The sequence below is a fragment of the Perognathus longimembris genome, chromosome 3 (assembly GCF_023159225.1).
Source record: "Perognathus longimembris pacificus isolate PPM17 chromosome 3, ASM2315922v1, whole genome shotgun sequence".
In the NCBI taxonomy this organism is placed as follows: Eukaryota; Metazoa; Chordata; class Mammalia; order Rodentia; family Heteromyidae; genus Perognathus; species Perognathus longimembris.
The window spans coordinates 21338059-21359569 of NC_063163.1; the positions used below are offsets into that span (position 1 = coordinate 21338059).

Below are 21511 nucleotides of genomic sequence, written 5' to 3' on the forward strand. Positions count from 1 at the left end.
TTTTTTTAAGTAATTAAAAAGATTTGGCTTAGAAAACAAATATAGTTTTCTTCTACCTGACTTATAGAACAATTAAAAATGAATTATTTGTGTACACAATGTTTGATTTTAAAATAAAATCAGTTTATATCAGATATTCATATTACTTTTTTTATGAAGGAGACTTAGCTACATGTTTTAGTTTTATTTTAGCTCCTTTGTTTACTCCTTTCACAGGCATTGGTATTACCTGTTTGCTCTCTTCTAACTGATTTCTATTTACTCAACCTCAAATGCTTGATGTTTTCTTTTATTACCCTCTTGCTACTATTATCTACTCCTAAGCCAAATTTTCATGTTTACTTACTGCTACAGTACTTCTTTAATAATCTGTTTTAAAGCCATGTTTTATTCAAATTGTATGCTTTAAGTGTCTCAGTCATTATATTGATTTCTATGAGTACTTAAAATATAGTTTGTATCAATATTTATTACATAATTCACCAAAGCCCAATAAAAATACAAAGACTGGTAAGAATGACAAAACTTACTCAAAGCACTTGTTATTTATCAGAAATAACAAGTATTTTTACTTGCTTTTGTGAAGACTGTTCAAAACTAGCACATGCTTCATAATCCCAACTATACTCTATTATCTGTAAAATACTTTTTGTAATTTGTAGCATTTATTTATTAAAAATAAGTTCATTTGTGGCTTACATCCAAATCTGTCCCTTTTCATGTTTCAGTTAAAATTTTTAACTATTATATTTAGAAAATATCACTAGAAAGATTTCCTAGTTTCTGCATCAAGTAATCTGGATGTGGGACTCTTCAGCATGATTGACACTATTCTTTTTTTTTTTTTTTTTTTTTTGGCCAGTCGTGGGCCTTGGACTCAGGGCCTGAGCACTGTCCCTGGCTTCTTCCCGCTCAAGGCTAGCACTCTGCCACTTGAGCCACAGCGCCACTTCTGGCCGTTTTCTGTATATGTGGTGCTGGGGAATCGAACCTAGGGCCTCGTGTATCCGAGGCAGGCACTCTTGCCACTAGGCTATATCCCCAGCCCCGGTTGAAACTATTCTGACAAATAAGAATAAATAATTATGTTGTTTCATATGCTTAAAATATTTTATGGTTCTTCATATGTAATCACATTGAAGCATTACTTAAACATGATTGCTCATATTCATTTTTATATTATAGGAGTTACAGATGTTTGTACTATCTGTCAAAGCAAAAGATTTTATGATTTTAAAAATTATGTCTTTAGTAATAGTGTGTGTGTGTGTGTGTGTGTGTGTGTGTGTGTGTGTGTGTGTATGTGTTGGTCTTGGGGCTTAAACTCAGGGCTCGGGCTCTGTCCCTGAGCTTTTGGATTCAAGAGTAGTACAGCTCCACTTCTGGTTTGTCACTGGTTCTTGGAGATAAGAATCTCATGGACTTTCTTGCCTGGGCTGACTTTAAACTTGTGATCCTTAGATCTCAGCCTCCTGAGTAGCTAGGATTTTAGGCATAAGCCACCAATGCCTTGCTGGTAATAGCAATTTTATAAAAGACATTACTGATTTATAACTACTGGAGATATATTGGTAAGTTAGAAGTACATACTTTATATCCATCTGTTCTGTATTGTTAAGAAATATGAATTCTCTTATGATTATTTTCTACATGTAACTTTCTTCAGATAAGGATTATCTGTATTTGACATAATTTATAGCACCTATATTTTCGTTGTATAGGTGCACTATCCAAACAACTTAAAGATTCCCTTTGAAGGAATCTATATTCTCTTTATTTAATCTTTATCTTCTCTGAAATAGTGAGGAATATTGCAGGTGATTTTAAGTATTTTGGTAGGTGGAGTACTATATAAGATTTGGTGGAATGTTTCCACTAAAAAAATAAATAAATAAAAGCTAAATTAAACAGTGGGCAAAAGTTGTTCCCTAATTTAAGAACTTTGATCACCAACTTCCTTATTTTTCTGAATTGGCAGTTTCATTAGCATGTAATTTCTGAGTGTCATAAAGCACCATTTACATTGTCATTTTGGATGTTAATGAATAACAAGTTGTAGTTTTGACTGTTTTGCCCACTACAGGTGACCAACTGAGTGCCATATTGAATTCCATTCAGTCACGACCCAATCTCCCAGCTCCTTCCATCTTTGATCAAGCTGCAAAGCCTCCCTCTTCCCTAGTCCACAGCCCATTTGTGTTTGGACAGCCCCTTTCCTTCCAGCAGCCTCAGCTTCAGAGTAAGTCTGCCAGCCTTACTTGCCTCATCAAGCATTTCTGAAGCTTTCCTCTGAGTTGTTTATCTAATTAATCATCAACTCATCTGACTGGTTGTATTTAATTAGGATGTTTTCCCTCCCATATTTTTAAAGTATTAAAGCTATTCAGAGCTAAGAAGTTCTGAAGCTAAGACATTTGCTTTTAACTACACATTTTAAAATAAGTGCAGTTACTGAAATGTGACTTCTATTTTGTATTCTCATTCTAATATAGTAAATGTGCACTATAAAACGTAAAAAAGCATTTTTTATTTCAAATTTTCTTTTGTATGTGCATGTCTATGCTAATCATTAGTTTTAGGGATAACTCTCATTGTATTTCTGTTACTTTAAGATATACCCTGAAAGAATACATCATTTCACTATAGCAGTAAGCTAAAGACAGAATGTAGGTGCTGAGCAAGATTTTTTTCTAAGCAGATTTAGTATCTAGGAATTACGTAGCAATTTAGGTTTCCAAATATTCTCAAATTATCATTGTCTCCCTTCTTTGTATCTTGTTATTTTTATTACATTACAGTGGTCATTTGATTCAACATTAAACTTCCAAGATTACTGTCTAGCCTTTATCCATTATAGTAACTCACATTGACTTGGAAAGTAGATCCAAACAATACATTGAACTAAATGTTTTTTGTCTTAATAATTTCCTGAATCTTTCACATAAGCATCTGAGTGTTCCTACCAGTATGACAATAATATTCTTTTCTCCACATTCAGTTCTCATGTCATCCATGTAAACACACTGATTGAATGAAATAGCTTTTCTTGTTTGGTTTTGGTTTTGTTGCCAGTCCAGGGCTTGAACTCAAGGCCTGAGCACTGCCCCTGGCTTCTTTTTGCTCAAGGCTAGTACTCTGCCACTTGAGCCACAGCACCACTTCCAGCTTTTTCTGTATATGTGGTGCTGAGGAATCGAACCCAGGGCTTCATGTGTACGAAGCGAGCACTTTACCACTAGGCCATATTCCCAGCCGAGATAGCTTTTCAAAGGCTCAACTTACACATTCATTATTTGCATTGAAATGAATGACTCTCTGCTTGAAATATATTCCTACTGAACCCTAGGTTATCTTTTATACAAAAAGACTTTGGTAGTTTTTATTACATTTAAAAAAGAATGCTAGCAGAGTGTTTTTAACAACATAGTTAGCAAACTCTGTGATACCCAGTATTACGTTATGTACTTAAGGTAAAGTATATACAAGAATATAAACATTTCTGAGTTGGTAATATATAGTAGGCGTGTTTAATGCAATTAGTTTGGGCATTAATTGCCAGCAATTCTAGCTTATGTCCCTTCATTTATACTATTCATTTAAATGTTTCTCTTGTTCCTAGAAGCCTTGGGCTTTTGGGGTCCTACAGTTTGAGCCATGTCCCAAGCCCTTTTTCCCTTAACTAGTTTTCAGATAGGGTCTTATATTTTTCCAGGGACCAGTCTCATATTACCACCATGTTTATTAAATGTGTGTTTATATTTATAGTTACCACTATGCACTAGAAATTATATTTAAGTACTTCAATATATCATCATTTAAGAATGCCTCTGAGATTTTCATTGTACAGTCTCAGTCTCCTACTTATGCCTCTCACATAGCTAGAATTACAGGGCAAATTGGCCACCAACCTTAGCCTCCTTGAATGTCTCTTAAGAGAAGAATTTCAAGGAAACAGATCAGAGTCATGTGTAAAATTTCTTTTCATTATTTTAGAATGAAAAAAAAGTGAAGATTTGCGAGTTTTAATGGTAAAAGTCATCACCTCAATAAGACTGAAAAATCCTATTAGAAAATTCAGCTTAATTTAACATCAGATTTTGTTTCTAAATAGAATTGTTCTGATAATGATATTGAATAACAAATTGTGGATTGAGCTCTGTCGTAGAGCACTTGCTTTGTATGTGTGAGGTCATGGGTCCATCACTAATGCCACAAATAAATAAATCAATAAATAAATGCACACATACATACATAATACAAAAATAAATCTCTAAGCACCAGGTAACACAACTAAGCAGTAAGGACCTTTATAGTTCCATCTAATGGATCATTTTAAGTCTTCACAAAAAGAAATTCAACTAAAATTTACCAAATCTAACAATATTTCAAAAAGTATATAAAGACTGTATAATAAATTTAGATTTATTCAAGGTAACAGTGATGTTGTATCAATTTAATTTTGTGAATATCTGCTACAAATGTTATTAGTACCACCATCTTGGAGAAATTTGTAATTTTCTCCTAGATAGGTGTGATTTACCTTTGTTGTTGTTATTGTTTATTTGATCTGTTTTTTTTTTGGCTAGTCCTGGGTCTTTTGCTCAAGGCTAGCACTCTACCACTTGAGCCACAGTGCCACTTCCAGTATTTTCTGTTTATGTAGTATGGAAGAATAGAACCCAGGGCTTTACGCATGCTAGGCAATCACTGTACCATTAAGCCACATTCCCAGCCCACGATTTACTAGTTTTATGAACCATTACTTTTCTGTATTCTAACCATGGAAAGTATTCAGCTTCCTTGTTCTCATTTCAGCTTCATTGTTCTCAGCAGAATCATTTGACTTCTAAATTTGAGAAATATTTTAGTGTAATGTTACAATTGTAGGATCAGATAGTTTCAATGCTGCACATGATTGATAATTGTATTTTCTCATGTTAGGAAGATCAAGGTGGGGCTTATTGTCAGAACTCCCTAGATAGCATGTTCTTCCCACAACTTCATTGTCATGCATCCCACCTGCATGTCAATTTACTGTAGGAGGATGATTTAGGCATACCCAACTTCCTTGCACTAATTCATTGCCACCATATTTTTTAAATGTGCTTTTATATTTATAGTCATCACTATGCACTAAAGACTATATTTAAGTACTTTAATATATCCTCATTTGAGAACACATCTGTGTTTCCCATTTTACAGGAAAAGAGGCTATGGCTTAGAGATCATAGATGATTTTCCTTAGAAACATACATTATCTGAACTTCTATTGACAAGAAAAAACATGTTTTAAATATTCAGCCTTGATTAGATAAATAAGGTGAAGTCCATTCTTTAGTATATGTTTTTACATTTTCTGTTTGTAGTTAGATATAACATGCAGGGTATTAGCCTTGATTAGACAGATTATTTTTCTCTTTTATAATTTTTTAAATAGAGTAATAGTTTGAAAGAGAAAAATTACAACATTTGTAAGTAAACATTATACTTTAAGTCACTAGATAACTACACAAATTGTAAAGAGATACATAGAAACTACCCTATACTCTGGTATATCTTTGAGCCTTATTTTCAGTAACACCCTGGAATTTTTTTCCTGTTTTCTTTTTTTTACGTTATCCATTAGAATTTAAAATAATCTGATAGTTTATAAATTAGCAAAATTAGCTGTCTAGTTTATAGAATTGGCAAACTTAAAAAGATAACTAAAAATATTATGAAAAAGGTTGTAGATATGTATTATGAATATTATGAAAGGTTGTAGTGGAAGGGTGTAGAAAGAGAACTTGAGTAGGATATGCATCAAAAAAGTATGTAGAGAGCTGGGCTCTGGTAGCTCACTCCTGTAATCCTCGTTACTCAGGAGGCTGAGATCTGAGGATCATGTTCACACTGAGCCAAGACAGTAAAATCTAGGAGATTCTTATCTCCAGTTAGCCACTGGAAAACTGCAAGTGGAGCAGTGGCTCAAAGTGGTAGAGCATAAGCCTTGAGCTCAGGGACAGGACAGCACCCTGAGTTCCAAGTCCCACAACCACAGAAAGCAAATAAACACAAGAATGTAAAGAACCAAGTGTAAAAATATTTAGGTAGTTACATACATAGGACTTGGAAAACACATTTGTGAGCCCAGTATGTTACTACTTAGGTTTAGCAAACTATTTGTCTTTTAAACCTAATTTCTCATTATTATTGTTAGGTTATCTTTCTTCTTCCCTTAATTTTAAGAAAAATCTATACCATCAGGAGGTACTATAACATATGATGGTAAAACTCAATTTATACTGTTAAGGAACCTAATATGTCATCTGGCTCTCATTTTGGAGAGGAGAGATTTCTTGATATCTTGCCCAGTGCTAGCTGGCAAGTGTAAGACTTGAATATGAGAGTCTACTAAATGACTTAGTGGGATTTTGTTTTTGTTTTTGTTTTTGTTTTGCCAGTCCTAGGGCTAGGGACTCAGAGTCTGAGCACTGTCCCTGGCTTCTTTTTGCTCAAAGCTAGCCCTCTACCTCTTGAGCCACAGCTCCACTTCCGGCTTTTTCTGCTTATGTGATGCTGAGGAATTGAACCCAGGGCCTCAGACATGCTAGGCAAACACTCTGCCACTAAGACACCTTCCCAGGCCCACCCCCACTTTTTTCTCACCCCACCCCCACTTTTTTTAAAATATAATTTCAGTTGTTGTTTGTTTTGGTGGGGGGTTGGCCAGTCCTGGGGCTTGAACTCAGGGACAGTATGTCTTGAGTCATATCTCCACTTCCAGTCTTTTCTGTTTATATAGTGATGAGGAATCAAACCTAGGGCTTCATGCATGCTAGGCAAGCACTCTACCACTAAGCCACATTCCCAGCCCTTTGTTTTGTTTTATATCTTAGATAATCTGACATAGACTTTAAGAAGGGGGGAAAGTAAGAGTTCAATTCATTCAGACTATTTTATATAATCAACCCCTAAAGTAATTTTTATCACAGGCTATTCTGATCATCTGTATTTCTTAGTTTTTGTTAGACACTAAGGAAACAAAATTTCTCTTATACCTACCCCAGAGAATAATATTTTTTTCAAATTTTTATTATCAAACTGATGTACAGAGAGGTTATAGTTTCATACATTAGGCATTGGATACATTTCTTGTACTGTTTGTTACCTCGTCCCTCATTTCCTCCCCCCCTTTCCTTTTCCCCCAATGAGGTGTTCAGTTCACTTACACCAAAGAGAGTAATACTTTTAAAAGGAATGAACCAAACAGTCCCTCTACTTCAACCCTTATTTTTCCTCCTTTTAAATCAGTAAACTGATAGCTGCCTTTTTCTTTTTTCTCCGGACATTACTTTTTAAATACCTTATCCTAGAAGTACTTTTGCTTGTGGTTTATTTTAGCTGTCTCTGTGTTCAGCATTGTCCTAAGGATATCACTTCTGGAAGCATGACATGGTGATTATTATTAATATTCATCCCCTGTGATCAAAGTATCTGATTTTTCTGATGTATATTTGTTACTTTTTCCACTTAACAAATAACATTTATGTCGTCACAAAATGATGACAATCGCTTGATTTCTTCTGGATTACAGTTGTAGAAATAAAAGTCAGCAGAGTCTTGAAAATCGCAAGTTCAACATTGTATCTGTTAAAGTAAAATGAGAGAGCTCTCCCTATTTGAATTATTATATCCTTTATATATATGTATACATATATGTACATACATACGTGCATATATATACATATATGTATATATATATATATATATATTTTACAGTTTTGGTGCTTAAACTCAGGGCCTGGGTACCATCCCAGAGCCTCTTTATGTTCAAAGGTAGCACTTTACCACTTGAGAACTTCCAGCTTTTTCTGAGTAGTTTATTGGAGATAAGCTCATGGACTTTCTTGCTTGAGCTGGCTTTGAACCCTAGTCCTCAGATCTCAACCTCCTGAGTAGCTAGGATTACAGATGTAAGTCACCAGTGCCTGGCTTCTATATAATATTTTTAAAGTAGAATTTACAGTAAATTCAAGTCTCTTTTCTTAAATTATCTTTATTAGTTGTACAATTGGGTTACAATTCAACATGCCAGTTTATGAGTACAGTACCTCTTGATCAATGTCATCCTTTGATAATTCTCCTTCAGCCCAACCCTACTTCACCCATTTAATCAATTTTGAATTCATTGTCTTTCAAAGTAGAAAATGAAATGACCAAGGGAACTTGATATTTGAGATCAAAAACAAGGAACTAATGACACAATAAGTAATTGCTTAGAAAATATTCTGATTTTCTTCATTGTTTTAGTATTCTCTTTAACTACATGATGCCTAAAGAGAATTAGTTTTATGTTGCTGAACTATACAATTGGTTATTCAACTATAGAATTAGATGGAGATTTTCTTTTGTGTGTGTGTGCCAGGCCTGGGCCTTGAACTCAGGGCTTGGGCTCTGTCCCTGAGCCTCTCTGTACTCAAGACTAGCGTTCTACCACTTGAGCCACAGTGCTACTTGTGGCTTTTTCTGTGGTGCTGAGGAATCAAACCCAGGGCTTTATGCATGCGAGGCAAGCACTCTACCACTAAGCCACATTTCCATCCCAGATGAGAATTTTTTTTTAAATATGAGGATTTAATCCCTATAAAATGATGTTTAAAGAAGTAATAACTTAATAGCAATGTATCTTATTGTTTGTTTTTTTAAATTGGATTTTTTTAAGTTAAATACTTTGTCAAAGCATGTTTAAATAGGAACAAGTTAAATATTTAGTGTGTAGTCCATTTAATTTCTCTGGTCATTTAACAATAACCTCTTTATAGATTTTATTTTGAAAATAGTTATACCTGTTTACTCTTAATTCTACCCAGAATACTGTCTAAATGTCTTTGTCACATATTGAAAAGACTGTAAGGGTATTATCCAAGAGTTTGTCAATAAGTCTTTACTTTGCATGTGTTCTTGTAGTGTCTCCCATTTTTGTTTATGTGTGGTCACACTTAAAATGATATTCTCTGGAATTCCTGCTCATATACCCTCTGTTGAACCTGGTGCTCACAGAGTGTAGCATATGCCTGGAGACCTCCCAGACACTGATAATCCAAATTATTTTCTGAAGCTGCCAACTTCATAGTTTATCTTATGAAGAATAGAAAAGCCTTGCCCTCCTAACATTCTCAATAATAGCTGCCATCTATGCGTAAGATTTTAAAACTGAGCTGGGGTTGTAGCTCAGGTAGTAAAGAGCTTGCTTAGCATTCTGTCAACAAAAAAGGGAAAGAATTTAAAAAGAAATCCTTTGCAAAGCCTAGTACCTATTGAGTTTTACAGGTTTGTTGTTTTTAACTTAAGTCGGGATTGTTTTATGCCATATGTGTCTCTGTCCACTCCTGTTCTCTCTCAACCCATAGCAATTGTGCTTTCATTCCCATATGTAGAAATTGTTTTATTCTGTCTGTGACTTTCCTCTTACCAAATTCACATGTCAGTTCTAAATTGTCATTTTACTTGATCCATCAGCAGTATTGACAGACCTCTGTCTTTGATCTCTTCTAGAAATGTTTTCATTTTTTCTGGTGAGTGTTGCCTGCCTCACTGATAGTTCTTTTCTAGTTTCTTGTATGTCCTTACATATTATTATTCCTTTGAATAAATGGGAAAAATTGCCTTCTGTAACTCCCTAAATAGCTTATCCAGTCAGAGTGTTACCCAATATCTATAGGTTTTACTAATCTCACCTGATATATACTTATGTGTTCATTGTATATTATTCACACATTCATGTGTATCTCACTCCTACATAAGAACGGGAGCTTGGTTTTGGTTCATCTTTGTATCTCATGTCTAGAACAACATCTAGTACATAATATTCTTATGTTGAATGGCTTCTTAATTTCTGAGTCATTCATCTTTTATTTTACATGGTATTGAGTCAATCAAAAATAATAGTTTTACTATACGGAGAAGTGTATGTTATATTAAGTTTTGATATCTATAAGAAGAAAGTTATCTTGTTATTACTAAATTTATTTCAATTCAATTAGTTTAATTGCCATGACTTAATTACACTGTTTTTTGACAGGTTTACATAATATTTCTACTTAAGTCCTTTTTTTTCGGCAGTGGGGCTTGGGCTTGAAGTCTGGGCCTGGGCACTGTCCCTGAGCTCTTCAGCTCAAGGCTAGCACTCTACCACTTGAGCCACAGCACCACTTCCAGTTTTCTGTTGATTAATTGGAGATGAGTCTCACAGACTTTCCGGCCCAGGCTGGCTTTGAATGGTGATCCTTAGATCTCAGCCCCCTGAGTAGCTAGGAGCTTAAGTACTTCTTTTTCTGCATGGCAAATCATTAGTGTGTGTGTGACGTTTATCAGCAAGTTGTAAGGTGGTTTTTCTTTTATTTCTTTTGCTTTGTGTTGTGAGAAATTTTATAAACAAACTTAATATCTCAGAAATGTCACCATAGGTCCATTCTGAGATAAAAGTATTAATAGGTCCATTCGAAAAGCCACATGACAGTAGGTTGTTATACTGTAAGTAACCTTTCTTTTTCTTGCACCATTATTTATAGGTAAATAATAATTTACCTATAAACTTCTATTTGTAAGTAAATAATAAATGAATGGAAATTGAGCTAAGGTCTAAATTAATTTGAAATTTGTTTTCAGTTTTAATTTTATGTAAACTTACTGAAAAATTTAGCAGAATATAAACTATTATTAGTAACAATTTATAGTTGCATACCATTTGAAATGCTTTGTTTTTGCTTGTGTTCTCTGCTAAATTTTTTTCCATTGAATCTGTGCTGCTTCTTTGCCAATGTTTTCCACTGTAGAATCTCCATCTCGCAACCTTGCTTCTCGTGAGCGCATTTACAAAAATTTTGGTGTAGCTGGGCCTGCCTCTGCTCTCTCATCTCTATCTCACAAACTGAAGGGTGGGTATGCGTGCCTCCATGGATGGGTCATTCTTAGCAAATAAAAGATATGTCAGTAAAAAAGAGGTAGTTCACCTCAGTCATTTTCATCCCATTCCATTTTTTAAATTAATATTTATTATTTTACTTTAAATTTTATGTGTTTGTGATGATTTATGATGTCCCATTCATATTAGAGTATAGAGTGTCTCACTTGCTCTGCATGTTTTTTCGTCTGTGGGTTAAGTATTGTTTGTGCTTTCTTTTAAACCTTTATAAAACTTTAAAAAGTAAAATAAACATAAAGAAAGAAATATCTAACTTGAGGACTTATATCTGAGCAAGATGATATATATGTAATTCATAAAGCTCATGATGACCTATTCAAATACAGAATCTTATGTAAGAGTTCGATTTTAAACATATTTTATTATATGTAATGTAAAAAAACATTTGTACAATTTTTGTTTAATTTTATTTTTTTGTGCCAATCGTATTGCTTGAACTTGAGCTTTTTGTCCTCAAGGCTAGTGCTCCACCACCTGGCCCATAGTTCCACTTCTGGTGTTTTGCTTGTTAATTGGAAATAAGAGTCTCATGGACTTTCCACCTGGGGTGGCTTCAAACCACAATTCTCAGATCTCAGCCTCCTAAATAGCTAAGATTATAGGCATGAGCCAATGGTGCCTGGCCACGTTAGTTTTTATGAGAAATATTTTGATAATTACATTTTTGGTCTTTAATCTTAGCTGCCATGGGAGATCTGCCTTGTCTCATGATTTTCCTTACAGTATTGTCCTAATGACTTAATTTTAATATTTTAAATATAGAAATGTTTTAGAAAATTTAAAAATATACTTTGGTCCTTTACAATACTGCAAATAATTGCTTAAAGTGTCTTAAAATATCATTAAAGTATAAAGTTCCCATATTAAAAAACAACCTGTAGCAATAGTTAATATACTATATAAACTTAAGTAACTAATTTGTTTTCTTAAAAACAGCAAAATGGTTTATATTTTTCCTTTGACAATGAAAAGTAATACTATTAGGAAGTAGATATATAAACAGTAAATAGAATTATATAAGCTGATCTATATAATATGTAGAAATTTTTTGCTAAACAGTGGCATGTAACTGGTAAAGTATTATTAGCACAGTATATACTACATATTATAACATGTCATATTTTAGTTGGTATCATATAAACTGATTATTTTTAATTTGGGCATAGAAAATCGCACAAGTAATTCAATGGATGAATAGCTAGCATTTAGTACATTTAGTATCATTTAATTTATTTGAATGCACTGAATTTCTCCCCTGTTCCCTATTATTCAGTGTTTCTTTGAGGTTAGAATTTTTTTCACTAATATTACTTAAAATTTACATATTACAAATATAGTCACCAAACTAAGTTAAATGATGAATGTGAAATATTAAACACCTGAAGAGTTCTTTGGTTTTTTTGCAAAGTATTTGCTTATACCTCGATATTCAAGGGCAAATACGACATGACAAATTTTAGCAGTTTTTGCAAATAGGCTGTAAAACTTTGGAAAGCCACCCGAAGAAGATAAACATCTCAGCATTTGGGCTTACCTCACTTAAAAAACAACATACTCTTTTTTTAATATGTGGAATGTACTTTGAAAAAGTATGGTTTGTTGGTGGTGGTGGTGGTTGTTGGTTTTTTGCTTGTCCTGGGCCTTGAACTCTGCCTGGGCGCTGTTCCTGAGGTTTTTTTCTTTCAAGGCTAGTACTGTAGTTGAGGCACAGTGCCACTTCCAGTTTTCTGGTAGTTAATTGGAGATAAAAGTCTTATAGACTTTCCTGCTTAGGCTGGCTTCAAACTATGATCCTCATATCTCAGCCTCCTGAATAGATAGGATTCTGGAAAGGCGTTAGTTATGATTTGAGGAAGATTTCTCAGGGAGAAATATTTCTGCTATTATTTATGTACCTCAACTCCATCAGATATTTAGCTATCATCAGTTACTGGTATTAGGAAATTTTCACCTATACTAGTGGGATAGAAATAAAGTATACAAATGCTCGTGCTTTCTAACACTCTTAATATTACACACTTTTACTCACATTTGGCAAACAATGTGCCTAATATTTGAAGATCTCATTATCCAGCCAACCACAAAAGATACTTCTATTATGAGGAAATATCTAACACTGGGAATTCGTAGTCATAGGATTTAATATGTTAGTATGTGTTCACTATTCCATGCAACACATTTGCAAGTTTAGGAAACATCTGAAACAGGTAGTAGTACTAAATATTTTTTTTAAAAAAACCTCATCAGTCAGTCATTTGTCCTGATTTTTAAATATTCATGGTATAACTTCTAGATAAATTTGGTGAAAAAGTGACAAAAATATTTCCAGCTCTAAGATTAAAACTCAAAACATCACATGTTCCAAATTAGTGACTAAGACTACCAAATACACTTACCAAATACAATTTATTTGTTTACAAAATTTACTCTATAAAATCAGCAATAACTGCTTAAGCTAGTTTTGAATAGTTTGAAAGTACTGTACTTTATTTATGAAAAACACATCTGTTTATCTGTATTCTCCCAAAATAATACATATGTGGAATTTAGTTTTCTCATGATTTTTTTTTACCAGTTATCACCTAAATATAGTCTAATCTCAAATTTATGAAAAGTACTCATAGGGCTGGAAATATAGCCCAATAGTAGAGCACTTTCCTGGCATACCCAGTACCCGGGGTCCAGTTTCCAGAACAAAAAGTAAAGAATACATATATGCTAAGTTTTATGGTAGAGTATTAAAGCTCTCAATATAACAGAAGATTATATTTACAATAGTTTGATTCATCCAAAGAACCAGGATATTTTGTTAAACATTGATATGTAACAAATGAAGTAAACATTCAGTTTCATCAGTGTGCTCTACATGCCCATTTTCCATACCCATTATTTTCCATACCCTTTATTCCATTGCAGAATTATTCAGTTTGCATCAAACACTTATATAACAATTACTATCACTTTTGCCCTGTAACCTTAGGAGCCATAATGAATCCATATGCTTGGGAATAATACAAGGAAGAAAAAATGAACAAATATTTGTTGAGCACCTACTGTATTACAAGAACCTTTCTTAATGTTACATCATTAACAAATCCTATAGCACTACAGTCTTAACATATGCAAACTCAGACATCAAAACAATCATTTTCCTACATCATCCAAGTTTGTTCTGAGAGAGAGGTGCAGTTTAAAAATATATCTTTTTGCCTAGATATCATCTTCCAAAAATATACGTAATCTAGCAAGATTTATGGGTTTCAGTTTTTTAACAAATTCAATTTGCTTTTTTTTCTGACAATATCAATTGCAGTAAGAGTAGGTGTTTTTATTTTTAAGGAGACTAGGTAAATATCCTGGCTCTTAATTACTCAGAGGAAAGCATAAGGAGAGTATTAGGAAGGACAGAAACTGAGTGATTAATGGGATGCCAAAAACAAATGGTATTCATGTATTCATCTTCTGCATGGCTTTAGAAAAGGGAGAATATTTTTCTTTTTATTTTGTCATTCTCTAGATTTGACTCACAATTCAGATTTTGACTACTCATTCTGAGATTCTGACATTACTGTTCTTTACCTGGGCTATAAGCTCGGTGAGCTACTCATCTAAGCATACCAAACTTTTTGAGTACAGCAGGTTTATATACAGTAGAATTCCTGAATTACATACAATTAAATAATCTTTTTAGAATATTTATGTTGATTATAAATCTAACCCAGCCATTGCCTCCTGAGTAGCTTTTATAAGCCCTATTGTACGTATTTGTGCACTTGAAAATAAGAAATGTGTAAATTCAGTTCTCTAATCCAATAAGATTTCACTCTATTGGAAATTCGTTGTGTTTATTTCATGTGAAATATACATATTTTTATACTTTCTCATTTTAAAACCAATAATTCTTTTTTTTTCTCTCTAGTCCCTCATTGAAGAAACCTTGATTAGACATTCTAGGGCTTAAATTCATATGCCATACTAATTCACAAGTACTATTTATTCATTCTGTTTTGCCTTCTATGAAACTCGTAATAATAGTATAATGATATAGTATAAATTGTATGGGAAATATTTCTCTTTTTGTTTCCTTGATTCTTAAGGGTTTTTTATATGTGACAAGTAATAGAAATGCTGAAGCTTTATCTTTTTTTAATTTTAGTGTTTACTGACTAAATTATCAGTAAGTTATTATTTATTAACAAGTTTCACTATAAAATGGACCACACAGGTGACCGAGGAAATGTGTCAACATCTTCTAGACCAATCTCTACACCAGGAAAATCTGAACTGTCATCTAAACATAGCAGATCACTTAAGCCTGATGGACGCATGAGCAGGACTACTGCTGACCAGAAGAAGCCAAGGGGGACTGAAAGTTTATCTGCTAGTGAGTCCCTCATGTTAAAATCTGATGCTGCAAAGCTGAGGTCAGATTCTCATAGCAGATCCTTATCTCCGAATCATAACACCCTGCAAACACTGAAGTCCGATGGGAGGATGTCTTCTAGCTTCAGAGCAGAATCCCCAGGACCAGGTTCTCGGTCATCATCTCCTAAGCCAAAGACTCTCTCAGCCAACAGGTCTAGCCCTTCTGGGGCTAGTTCTCCACGCTCCTCATCACCACAAGATAAAAATCTACCTCAAAAAAGCACTACTCCTGTGAAGACAAAACTTGAACCTCCTCGGGAACGTTCCAAATCAGATTCTTACACACTTGATCCAGACACCCTCCGCAAGAAGAAAATGCCCCTCACAGAACCACTAAGGGGGCGATCTACATCACCAAAACCGAAATCAGTACCAAAGGATTCTAAAGACTCTCCTGGGTCTGAAAACAGAGCCCCTTCGCCCCACGTGGTACAGGAGAACCTTCATAGTGAGGTAGTTGAAGTCTGCACTTCAAGTACTTTAAAAACAAATAGTCTAACAGATAGTACCTGTGATGAGAGCAGCGAATTTAAGACTGTGGATGAAAGTTCAAATAAGGTTCATTTCAGCATAGGAAAAGCTCCACTGAAAGATGAACAGGAAATGAGAGCATCCCCCAAAATAAGTCGAAAATGTGCTAATAGGCACACCAGGCCCAAAAAAGAAAAATCTAGTTTTCTTTTTAAAGGAGATGGATCCAAACCTTTAGAGCCAGCCAAGCAAGCCATGTCTCCATCAGTAGCTGAGTGTGCCAGAGCAGTCTTTGCCTCTTTCCTGTGGCATGAAGGCATAGTGCATGATGCCATGGCCTGTTCTTCTTTCCTAAAATTTAATCCTGAACTTTCCAAAGAACATGCTCCTATAAGGAGTAGTTTGAATAGCCAACAGCCCACAGAAGAAAAGGAAATCAAGTTGAAAAACAGACACTCATTGGAAATATCATCTGCTCTGAATATGTTTAATATTGCACCTCATGGACCAGATATATCTAAAATGGGAAGCATCAACAAAAATAAGGTGTTGTCTATGCTTAAGGAACCACCCCTTCATGAAAAGTGTGAGGATGGAAAAACTGAAGCCACTTTCGAGATGTCTATGCACCACCCGGTGAAATCTAAGTCTCCTCTTCCCTTGACCTTACAGCACTTAGTCGCTTTTTGGGAAGATATTTCTTTGGCTACTATCAAAGCTGCTTCCCAGAACATGATTTTTCCAAGTCCTGGTTCTTGTGCAGTACTTAAAAAGAAGGAGTGTGAAAAAGAGAACAAAAAAGCCAAAAAGGAAAAAAAGAAAAAAGAAAAGACAGAAGTTAGGCCCAGAGGCAATTTGTTTGGTGAGATGGCTCAGCTGGCAGTAGGGGGACCGGAGAAGGATACCATCTGCGAGCTGTGTGGAGAATCACATCCTTACCCAGTGACCTATCACATGAGACAAGCTCATCCAGGTAAATCATGCTGATAGATAGGTAGACAGACAGGTAAATAGAACTTTATTTTTAGTGAACTATATAATTTCTGTAGTAAAAGTAAAGTAAAATTTAGGTCAAAGTATTAGAAAACTGTGACCCACAATTTATATCTTTAAAGTACATTGTCAGAGGACTTGATTTTGTGAAAAATTGATAGAGAAATTCTAATATGCAATTTAGTACTAGTTTAATATAGTAAAAGTATATTAAGTTTTACAGTACAAATCACCAGGAAAATGCTCTACCATTTGGGCAGACATCCCAGAAATATTCCTTATTTTTAAAAAATCTTTTATTTGGTACTCAAGAGAATGGTTTTAATGTTTTGTCCAGTGGAAGGAATGGCCTGTCCAAACAGAGCATATCCTGTTTTAGATCTCCTTTAATTTTAGTGTTTTCTTGTTGAAAGTTGAATGAATTATGCTTATTTTTTATGGGAACTTTCCTGTGGAAAATCTAATAAAACCTGCTATTTTATTAAAAGACTTTATTTTGGGTAGCTATGTGTTTTTTAACATAAAATGTTTCAAAAGTCACATAAAACACATGGTTAAATTTTTCTTTCTACAATTTGTTCTCCAAATGTCCTGTAAATATAGGATTCCTGAAAATTTATCATCCTTATATAAGATTTCATATTTGTCTATTTTCATTTACATTCTTACATAATTCTGAAAATATTCACATCTTATACTTTTCTTAATCTGCTTATTAGAAATAAAACATCTCTGATATTTTGAGTATCATTTAATAAGGTTTTCTTTCAGCCAAGCATGCTATTTTTCTAATAATCACCCCCAAAATGAAAATGATATTATTATTTCAGATTTTGCTTGCTTTAAGAAAGCAAATCTGTCAAAACGTGTAACATGTTCAGTGCATATTTTGTAATTATCACCTCAAGGTTGTGGTCGTTATGCTGGTGGACAAGGTTACAACAGCATCGGACATTTTTGTGGAGGATGGGCTGGTAACTGTGGTGATGGTGGCATAGGAGGAAGCACTTGGTACCTGGTATGTGATCGTTGCAGAGAAAAATACCTCCGTGAAAAACAAGCTGCTGCAAGGGAAAAGGTATTTTTATTCTGTTCTGGGATATAGTGCTAATGATATGGATATACTTTGTAAAAATCTCTTTATCATCATATTATTAAATCAGTTGATTTCAAATAGTCAACATTAAAATTAGCTTTTATATTAAAATTGATATTCAAATTTGATATTTGTACTAGTCAACTCCTTTTAATTAAACAGTAAATTATAGTAATATAGCACAAAACAGTTGAATTATATACTACTTACTGACAAATGTTAGTTTTGTAATTTTTTGTTATTAGTTGCTCATTACTGCATATTATCTATACATAAATTCTACTCTTCACCATTATCTTTACTCTTCTTTTGTGACTGTTGTTTCTCTATTCTTTATCTTCTTTCTCTTTTCTGTAACACCTAATTGTAGGAGTCATGGAAACTGAAGATCATTCTCATGAGTGACACACCACACCTGACTTACTGAAAACCTTGCCTTCATTACTGCAGTAGTTATGATTGCATTCAAGTAGTAGGGTGTTAAGTTTCCCCAAGGAAAGAAAAGAAACACAGTTTTTGTTCAATGTAAAATCATTTCAATCACTTTAGGTGAAACAAGAAGTAAGCGCTGTTTCAGTCATCACTTCTATTATTTCAAAATAGTTCTAGTGATCACTTTTGGGCCTTTTGACTAAGATCAAATATGATATCTGTTCTTACCAGGTTAAAATAGGTATAGAATGTTCGATAGTAAGTTGTATTAATGCTTAGCACTTCAGTTCTTTCGTCTCCAGGTGAAACAGTCTCGGAGAAAGCCAATGCAAGTGAAGACACCACGAGCCTTGCCCACCATGGAAGCTCACCAGGTGATCAAAGCCAATGCCCTCTTTCTGCTGTCCCTGAGCAGTGCAGCCGAACCAAGCATTCTCTGCTACCATCCTACAAAGCCATTCCAGTCGCAGCTGCCCAGTGTGAAAGAGGGCATTTCTGAAGATCTTCCTGTAAAAATGCCTTGTCTCTACCTGCAGACATTAGCTAGGTAATAACACTGTGTCCTTTTTGTTTTTAATCAACTTTTGGATTAACAGCTCTTATTGATTAATTTTATAAAGTAGGTCAGTAATTCTTCTGATTACCACACTTCATTAGATATGGTATATACTCAAGAAACTTATTTTCTGTGTTATCTTGGCCAACACATGACTACTAAGATATACATTTCATGGATGTGGTTATTTCCTGTAAAAAAAATATATGTTTCAGAATGTAAGGTTGTAACTATATTCTTTTTGTTCTCTGGTAAGTTGACTTCAGTTGTTAGTAATGGAAAATACTAAAATGAAAAAGAAATTATGTTTCCTGTTGTAGTCTCCCTTTAAAAAGAATTATTCAGCTAGGTGCAAGTGGTTAAATGGCTATGCTTCTATATACTCAGAAATTTGAGATTTGAGGATCAAATCAAAGTTCAAAGCCATCCTGATTAGGAAAGTGTGTGAGACTCTTCTCTCCAAAAAAAAAACCACCAAAAGGCTGGAAGTAGAACTGTGATTCAAGTGATAGAGTACTAACCGTGAGTGAAAAATCTTTGGAACAGCATGCAAGGCCTAAGTTCAAGCCCAGTACTGGGGGTAAAAAAATCTTTTTACCTGTATTGTTAGCCTATATGTTCACACACTATACATAATACTCACATGTGCCAAAACAGTCTCTCATATTCCAAATTTCTTTACTAACTGATAAATGAACTTCTCTAGGTATTGCCGGTTGTCATAGACAATTAATTGTTCTGATTAATTGTTCTGTTCCATATGTAAAAGTGCTAACATCTTTAAGTAGTAGAATTAAAAGGTTTTAAAAAAAAAGTTTGTGTATATTTAAAAAATGTTTGCCATTGGGTAAGTTATAAAGGAAAATGGGAATGTGAGACTGAGGTGGAAATCATCAGCTATGCCAAATCCCACATATCTTTAGCTTCAGTTATTGTACTCAATGGAATTTTTTGAAAAATTTTTTGAAAAGGAATGAATCAAACAATCATACATGTGAGAAAATGATAACATAGTTGTAGATTTTATAGCTTTAACTCTCTGGGGAATATAAATCATCTGATCCATGAAACATTTTATGTATGTAAAAATTTTCAAATTTGATTCAGATATATTCCTTCCTCCACCTTCCCCCGTCACAAAAAAAAAAAGTGACTGCCAATATCTCAGTAGTCTATGCAAGAATTGGGAGCCTGCACCATGGCTATGATGACAGGGAATATGAAGTGGGAATGGTTTTGAGAGGAAACCTGGTATCATAAGCTTAAGTCACTCATTACTCTGAGATATTCTAGCCTAAGCACCTGGACAGTTAACAGTGGAAGATGCAAACGTTCTTGAAAGAAAAAGAAAATGGATTTGAAATGTTTGTGGCACCTGAAATATATATGTTTAAAGTCCTCAGACTCTTAGTTCCACCTACTTACATCTGATCATTTTAATACTTACTTCACTTTTCCAAGTGATGCTTTTACAAGAGATAATTTAAAAATGGAGACGATCTATATTGCCACCATACTCCTTAAGTTCTTGGGTTTGATTTAATGCAGGCATCATCATGAAAATTTTGTGGGCTATCAAGATGACAACCTATTCCAGGATGAAATGAGATATCTACGTTCAACATCTGTACCTGCCCCATACATATCAGTAACTCCTGATGCAAGCCCTAATGTATTTGAAGAGCCTGAGAGCAATATGAAATCTATGCCACCAAGGTATTTTACTTCCCTCCTCTCTGTTGAATAGCCAGTGTTTGGTGGAAGAATGACTTTGAACTAGAAACAAATGATCTAAAAGTTCTTTAATACAGCCTTCCATCTAAGGTGGAAGTTGAGATAAGTCAGCACTGCTTACTTACTATTGAAACAATATGAAAAAGCATGCATAGATGAGTAAAGTGTCCTTGATGGAAGAAACACTAGTTGGAAAGAAAAGATCAATTAATAATATAATGAAAGACTATATGATGTTATATTATTTAGTACTGCACTTAACCAGAGTAATAAAGCTGACTTTGAAGCAGTACCGACATTTCATGGGAGAAATGCCAGTTCAAAAAAAAAAAATTGAACTTGGTTTGTTCCTTACAATGGTTTCTGACTTGGGTATGATAAGATCAAAACAAAGAGCTTCTTATTACTGAATAGAAGAATGTAAAAATACTGCACGAATAAATCAAACACCACTGGAACTTTTAGAGAAGAGATACCATGACAAAAATACAAAGATAGACCATGACATTTGAGAAGCCAATACATTTAGTATAGATTTCAGCCTTGTTTATGGAATTACATTGCATTGGTAAAAACTGAGAAAGATGGACAAAGGAGGAAAGAAAAAATCTGTGCCTTGTTGACTAACTTTATAATGACGAAGATAAATTTAAGATGACAATAACATTTCTAGCATGAGTAACTGTGAACATGTAAAAGAAAAGAAGATATTTACCAAAAAAGAAAAAACATTCTCACTAAGATATGCCACTGTGTTAAAACTGTATATACAAAGAAAAAAATTAAAGTAATGAATGCTTTAAGCGTAATAGGACTTATACTAATTTGTATTTTTCTC

The 21511-nt window shown here is 34.0% G+C and overlaps 1 protein-coding gene across 9 annotated transcripts in view; it reads left to right on the forward strand.

Annotated features, from left to right (window-relative positions):
- Window positions 1-21511, forward strand: part of Mycbp2 (MYC binding protein 2) — a 225101-nt gene that overhangs the window by 160861 nt on the left and 42729 nt on the right. For 4 of the 9 annotated variants that reach the window (XM_048341209.1, XM_048341210.1, XM_048341213.1 and 1 more), the window contains 5 exons: window positions 2060-2239; window positions 15192-16835; window positions 17764-17933; window positions 18686-18930; window positions 20488-20655. In XM_048341209.1, coding sequence (XP_048197166.1) covers window positions 2060-2239; window positions 15192-16835; window positions 17764-17933; window positions 18686-18930; window positions 20488-20655 — 2407 coding nt within the window. The remainder of the gene's footprint in view (window positions 1-2059; window positions 2240-15191; window positions 16836-17763; window positions 17934-18685; window positions 18931-20487; window positions 20656-21511) is intronic. The other 5 variants (XM_048341212.1, XM_048341218.1, XM_048341214.1 and 2 more) reach the window with 2 other exon arrangements.